This window comes from Staurois parvus, unplaced genomic scaffold (genome assembly GCF_062004578.1).
Source record: "Staurois parvus isolate SC_StPar_1 unplaced genomic scaffold, SC_StPar_1.0 ptg001254l, whole genome shotgun sequence".
Lineage (NCBI taxonomy): Eukaryota > Metazoa > Chordata > Amphibia > Anura > Ranidae > Staurois > Staurois parvus.
The window spans coordinates 571,087-578,371 of NW_028319050.1; the positions used below are offsets into that span (position 1 = coordinate 571,087).

The following is a 7,285-nucleotide window of genomic DNA, read 5'->3' on the forward strand; positions in this document are numbered from 1 at the left end:
CCCTCACGGCGGCCGGCTCCTCCAGGGGCCCAGCGATCAGAAGGCAGGGGCCCTCACAGCAGCTGGATTCTCCAGGGGCCCAGCAACCAGCAGGCAGGGGCCCTCACAGCAGCCAGCTTCTCCAGGGGCCCAGCGATCAGCAGCAGGGGCCCTCACAGCGTCCAGCTTCTCCAGGGGCCCAGCGATCCAAAGGCAGGGGCCTTCACAGAGGCTGGCTTCTCCAGGGCCCAGTGACCAGCAGGCAGGGGCCCTCACAGCAGCCAGGAACAGCAGCAGGAGTAGCATGGCCATGGGGTCTGACCTTGGAAGAGAGGCTCATGCAGAGCTGCGGAGACTCCCACCCTGAGACATTCAGCAGAGGGAGCAAGATGATTCCAGCAATGTGCACAGGAACACAGAGGAGGGCGGCTTCCTGTGCGAGTATTTTAAAATCCATGTGGGACACTGCTAGGTTGCCTCGACAATGGCCGGCCCAGCAATGTTCATGGAAGCTACATGGACATCAGAATGTGAAAGGGGGAAGGGAGGGGTGGAGGGATATGGTGGGGGATGGGAGAGGCACTGGCACTCCGTGACACTAAATAGGGTGGTGTCCTCTCCCTTAAACCAAATATCGCAGTTCCTCTTGCTGTTAAAATACGGCAAACATTTAATAAACCAATAATTTGGACACCATAATAATTTGATCACCACTTAATAATATTCCTTGAGTTCTTTTCACCAATGTGATTCCTTTACCATGTACACAAAATTTGCCTTTTTGATAAATAAATAAATTTATTTCTGTACAAATATTCATATATATATTAATACAAACGAAAATGACTGGTGATGAGTATATTCATACACACAAAGATAGATTACATTAACCTCTATGGTATAAAAACACAATATATGTCTATTAAATAATGTAAAACAATCTTAGAGGGGTTAGTTGTCACCTATAGTGCTTCAGATCTTATTTCCATGTTCCCGCGGCCGTAGGGAAATAAGAAAGTATCTCTGATAATTAGCACCACAACAACACTACAAATCAGTTAGTATACAGTATATAATATCAGTATCAATACCCAAACAGTTATATTAATCATTGTCCAGATAACCTTCCTACACTATCCTAACCACACAATAAAATGTTAGAAATCTTAATAGGTTTTAAATATAAAAGAAAATTACGGTATTCTGACGCAGTCTCACCACTCCCAGAATTTTGATTTCTGAGGTCTCCCAGTGGGATACAGTTGGGGAAAAGAAAAGTGTTTCCAGTCAGTCAGGCACCAGAATTTGGATCAGCAGCAGAGTCTCTGGCGAAAGTCTTTTCCTCCAAAATAGACCGTCAAAAATAAAATGCCAGCTGGAAGTTCTCAGCAAAATAGCAGCATGTAGCGGGTAGCAAGTGAGTATAGTATGAGCATTGAAAAGTGAAGTGAGTATCTAGAGTAAGTTTTGAAAAGTAAGTACAGCATCTCAGTGAAGTATCAAGTCTGAAGTCTGAAGTCTAGTCAGTATAGTATAGTCTATGTATAGTATATGTATAGTATAGTCTGAAGAAGTGAAGTATGAAGTGTGAAGAAGTGAAGTAGTCTGGTATGAAGTATATTCCATCAAGTGTGTGGCATCTTTTATATGGTCGAGGTCCATTGTTCTGAGGTCTCCCAATGGACTTGTTGATTGGACGGCTTAGAAGTTTGAGTGACTTAGACGTTCCTTACCTGTCCTCCGGGGACAATCAGGTATCACGAATGAACTGGTGATCTTAATGATGACTCACCCTTTATATAAAAAGGATATCTTTCTAGATAAAATATATGGGTCCCATTAAGGTCCTGTATAAATGACTTTCCCCAATATCTCTGGAATAAGGACCATAGAAATAAGTGAATAGATTTGGTGTCTCAGTTTCCTGATATGAGCTGTATTTTGATTGCTGATTTTTGTCCTGAAATGGCGGATCTCTGTATAATGATGTCATCATTTGTTCTGTATTATCTTGTGTGCCTAATTCCCGTTCATCAGATGATTTATACCGTCTCTCTCTCTCCATCTTGATGTAGACACAGGTGTTGTATCTTTATTTTGATATATGTCATTTACCCCACTCACAAACCATCTCATATCCTATGACTTCATGATATTCAGTTGAGTGACATGCAGTATCCAACTTTATTAAATGGATCTTGGTGTGTTGGTATATACCTGTGATAATATTTCAGTTTAGATATATGCCAAGCTTTTTGGTAATATATTACCTGAATTAAGTCTTTCCTCATGAAAAGTGCAAAGTTCACGGAGATATGGCATAGGAAGCTTCTAGTTACTAGCAGTATTGTGTGATCATTGGAGTACACATCCAGTTGGGTTTTATTGAGACCTCTGACTCACTATATTGAGTTTCCCTGAGACCTGCGATTCACTTTAATTGAGGTTGACCTCCTGGCTTTCCATAGACAGTTGTGCTTGTTTGGCTAACAAACATCTTGCAAGGTCTTGGGAAAACCATAGTAAATATTACCGAGTCCCACAATTGTCAATTTATGGTACTTTGTGTTTGAGAATCTGCCAGTCTCAAATAGTGTATTTGGTCTCCATTGTATTTTAAACAGGCCTCATCCACTCATTGTTTATGGGGGCTTCCTGGATGGGTCACCTGAAGTTAATCAATGAGTTAGCCCATCACAATCAGTTCAGGATTTTCTTTTGGGTAATATCATTTTCCTTCATTTTCCTTAATAAATAGTCCAAAAATCACTACATCAGGATGTGGGTGCCCCTTGGTATCCTCACATGTAAAGTGGGACTGTTGGTCCTGCGTTGTATGTAATGACATCAGAATGCTGCAACAAGCCTATACCCTGCATAGTGTGGGGGTCCTGTGGGGGGAAATTATACCTCAGCCTGAAGTGGGGCTTTAATAAAATGGAGACCTGAATGGAGAGGTGAGGAGCATTCTGGGAATATCATTTGATGTGACTCTTTGTGTTCAGATGTAGAGTTTTCCTCCTGTGAAGTCTGGAGATCATATGACATCACATTGCCTCCACCTCCCTCCCTGATAGAAGAGAGAAAGAAGAAGAAGATTCTAGAAGTCACCAGAGAGATCACTGAGCTGCTGACAGGAGAGGTGAGCGGTGCCGGGAATTCTGGGACATTCTCCAGTAACAGACAAGGGATGTGTCTGGATGGTGACTGTATCATTGTGTGTGTCAGGTTCCTATAAGGTGTCAGGGTGTCACTGTCTATTTCTCCATGGAGGAGTGGGAGTATTTAGAAGGACACAAGGATCTCTACAAGGACGTCATGATGGACAATCAGCCGCCCCTCACATCACCGGGTAAGAGGAGACTTTATTGTAAAGGAGAGAGCAGTACGGAGGATCCACCTAGATCCCCCATCATCTGATAAACACATAGAAACAATGGATTCAGTCAGTGTGTGTGTTTCCTACAGATGGATCCAGTCATGGGAACCCACCAGAGAGATGTCCCCGTCCTCTGTATTCCCGGGATTCCACACAGGAAGGTCACACCATCCCTCACCATCATCAGGTAGATGATGACAATTATTGGTAGTTGTGATTTATACACAGCATGTTTGTTACAATGAATGTTTTATTATATCTTTCAGAGTGGAATCCTCGGGGATGAGAATATTGATGTTAAAGAAGAGTATAAAGAGGAGGATGAGGAGTATGGAGTGATGGAGGAGTTTTCAGAAGGACACAAGGATATGATGGAGCCACCTAATACCAGGAACCCACCAGAGAGATGTCCCCGTCCTCTGTATTCCCGGGATTCCACACAGGAAGATCACCATTACAAGGTTGGGATAGAGCATCTAGAGCAGTGGTTCTCAACCTTTCTAATGCCGCGACCCCTTAATACAGTTCCTCATGTTGTGGTGACCCCCAACCATAAAATTATTTTCGTTGCTACTTCATAACTGTAATTTTGCAGTGGGAGGACTAGCGCCCCATCACTGATGTCAGTGGGATGAATAGTGTCCCATCGTTGGTATCAGTGGGAGGAATAGTGCCCCATCGTTGGTGTCAGTGGGAGGAATAGTGCCCCATCGTTGGTGTCAGTGGGAGGAATAGTGCCCCATCGTTGGCGTCAGCGGGAGGAATAGTGCCCAATCGTTGGCGTCAGTGGGGGGAGGAGTAGTGCCCCATCGTTGGCATCAGTGGGGGGAGGAATAGTGCCCCATCGTTGGCGTCAGTGGGGGGAGGAATAGTGCCCCATCGTTGGCGTCAGTGGGGGGAGGAATAGTGCCCCATCGTTGGCGTCAGTGGGGGGAGGAATAGTGCCCCATCGTTGGCGTCAGTGGGGGGAGGAATAGTGCCCCATCGTTGGTGTCAGTGGGGGGAGGAATAGTGCCCCATCGTTGGCGTCAGTGGGGGGAGGAATAGTGCCCCATCGTTGGCGTCAGTGGGGGGAGGAATAGTGCCCCATCGTTGGCGTCAGTGGGGGGAGGAATAGTGCCCCATCGTTGGCGTCAGTGGGGGGAGGAATAGTGCCCCATCGTTGGCGTCAGTGGGGGGAGGAATAGTGCCCCATCGTTGGCGTCAGTGGGGGGAGGAATAGTGCCCCATCGTTGGCGTCAGTGGGGGGAGGAATAGTGCCCCATCGTTGGCGTCAGTGGGGGGAGGAATAGTGCCCCATCGTTGGCGTCAGTGGGGGGAGGAATAGTGCCCCATCGTTGGTGTCAGTGAGGGGAGGAATACTGTCTCATCGTTGGTGTCAGTGGGGGTAGGTATAGTGCCCCATCGTTGGTGTCAGTGGGGGGAGGAATAGTGCCCCATCGTTGGTGTCAGTGAGGGGAGGAATACTGTCTCATCGTTGGTGTCAGTGGGGGGAGGAATAGTGCCCCATCGTTGGTGTCAGTGGGAGGAATAGTGCACCATCGTTGGTGTCAGTGGGGGGAGGAATAGTGCCCCATCGTTGGTGTCAGTGGGGGGAGGAATAGTGCCCCATCGTTGGTGTCAGTGGGGGGAGGAATAGTGCCCCATCGTTGGTGTCAGTGGGGGGAGGAATAGTGCCCCATCGTTGGTGTCAGTGGGGGGAGGAATAGTGCCCCATCGTTGGTGTCAGTGGGGGGAGGAATAGTGCCCCATCGTTGGTGTCAGTGGGGGGAGGAATACTGCCCCATCGTTGGTGTCAGTGGGGGGAGGAATAGTGCCCCATCGTTGGTGTCAGTGGGGGGAGGAATAGTGCCCCATCGTTGGTATTAGTGACACAAATGATGGGGCACTATCCCTTCCACTGACACCAATGATACTTACCTTGCTGACTCCTGCTCCAGCCTGGGCTCGCTCTCTCCCATCTACAGCCTGCATACCTGGCTGCAGCAGCAAAATTTGCACTTACCTGTCAGCTGTCTTCCTTCTCTGGCCTCTCTCTTCACTCGTTCCTGCAGCTCCCTCAATCTTCTTCGATCTCCGCGCGCTGCCGCTCGGCTCCTCCTCTCCAAGCTCCACCTTCTCGCCGGTGATTGGCCGCCTGTGTGCCTCTCCTGAGCTACAGTTCCGGTGGCCAATCAGCGGCGAGGAGGCGGTGACAGGGGCAGCATATCATCCCGCCCACACATTGCCGGAGACAGCAGCGGTGTCTCGGTTCCTAAGACCATCGGAAATATGTTTTCCGATGGTCTTAGGCGACCCCTGGGAAATGGTCGTTCGACCCCCAAAGGGGTCGCGACCCCCAGGTTGAGAACCGCTGATCTAGAGAATGGTCTCATGGAGAATATTTGTGCATTTTTCATGTGAGTTTATATTTAACAGATGATTTTTTTCTTGGTTTAGGATGAAGATCCAATCGATATAGAATTTGAGGTGAAAGCAGAAGAAGAAGAGGCGTATGTGAGGGATGATCAGCAGTCTATGGAGGAGGATGGAATAACGGGGACATTTATAGAGGAGGACACTCCTACAGAGATCAGCACAGGTGGGTCATGAACACTAAATCCATTCCTCCACCCATACTGCTCACTGATTGGTCCAGAGTAGGGCGGGGACTGGGTGATATCAGCCTGTAATCCCCTGGTCACTTTCCTGAGCTGTGTTCCCCGTCCTGTATTCCTGGATTTCTCTCAGATAATCTTCCTTCTCTGTGCTGCAGACACAATTTATGTATCTAGACTGGATTTATGGAGGTTCTGGGGTTCAGCTGGCAGCGTTATGTGACCTAGGCTCCTGGGACATGTGATTTGAGTCTCCTTCCCCATGCCCGGGTCTAGTAAGATCTCTGACAGAACAATTCTCCCAGGGTTCCTTGCTCTGTGGTCTGCTGGCTGTGCCGGGTGGAGGGATATGTCTGTAGTGTCTCAGACCCAAGTCACTGAGTGCAGTCTCAGGAGATGGGAGGCAGCGGTGTGGGATCTCTGCAACTTGTCTCAAATAAACAGTTAAAGTGGTTGTAAACCCTCCATATAACCAAAGAAGAGACTGGCCTCAGATGATACACAGAGATGAAACAAATCCTCCTACATACGTTGTACCTGTTTATCTGGTGCACTCTCTTCTCTATATTTGTTCAAAGTACAGAATTTATACAGCTTGTCTAACAAGTCAGAAAAAAGAGGGCAGAGTGCTGAAGTCATTCTCTTCAGAGCTCAGTGAAGTGAGCTCTGAGAGATGATTGGAGGGAAGGGACACACCCCCTTCACACACAGGAACAGAGCTGAGGCTGTCAATTACAGGCTGTGTGCTGGAGCTCCCTTCCCTGTCATCTTTTTTCTCTTGGTGTCAGGAAGACTTGTCATAAGTGATTCATGCTGATCGCAGAGGAAGGAGACAGCAGACAGAAATTACACTTAGTTCTCTGGACCAAGACTAGTACACACTGTAGAGGGATATGCTTTGTTCATATTCCATGTCTGAGGGTTACAACCACTGTAAGTGATCTCTGATTACTAAATACCAATTTGATGTGATCCTTACACTATTTATTAGTGTGGCCCCTTGTCCTGAATAGAGGCTACTATGTGGGTTTAGTTTGTGGCTGGGCTGTACTTGGCTCAGGCTGATTGTATAGTTCTTCACTTGGTTTCTCCCTAAGTTTAGGTTGTCTTGTGATGTCTCACTGTGGCCAGTAGATGTCACTGCTATCACTGGACATAGTATGAGATTTCACCAACCAAACTAAAGGGATATTAAACCACTAATGTCCCATATTGCAGCTTACCAATCATTGGGTGTGGCGGCTGTATTCCTTTTCTTTGGCTTTTTTCCCTGTTTTCACCTGGTGATCTGGCCAGTAACACACCTCACATATCACAGCGCCCCCACTGT

At 47.4% G+C, this 7,285-nt stretch overlaps 1 protein-coding gene across 1 annotated transcript; it reads left to right on the top strand.

Moving 5' to 3' along the window:
• Window positions 1–463: 463 nt before the first annotated feature.
• Window positions 464–5,797, top strand: LOC149437797 (uncharacterized). The gene is made up of 4 exons (XM_089660618.1): window positions 464–509; window positions 3,448–3,545; window positions 3,625–3,819; window positions 5,777–5,797. Exons 1-4 carry the CDS (start codon window positions 464–466, stop codon window positions 5,795–5,797), a joined length of 360 nt encoding a protein of 119 aa, XP_089516744.1.
• Window positions 5,798–7,285: the final 1,488 nt, after the last annotated feature.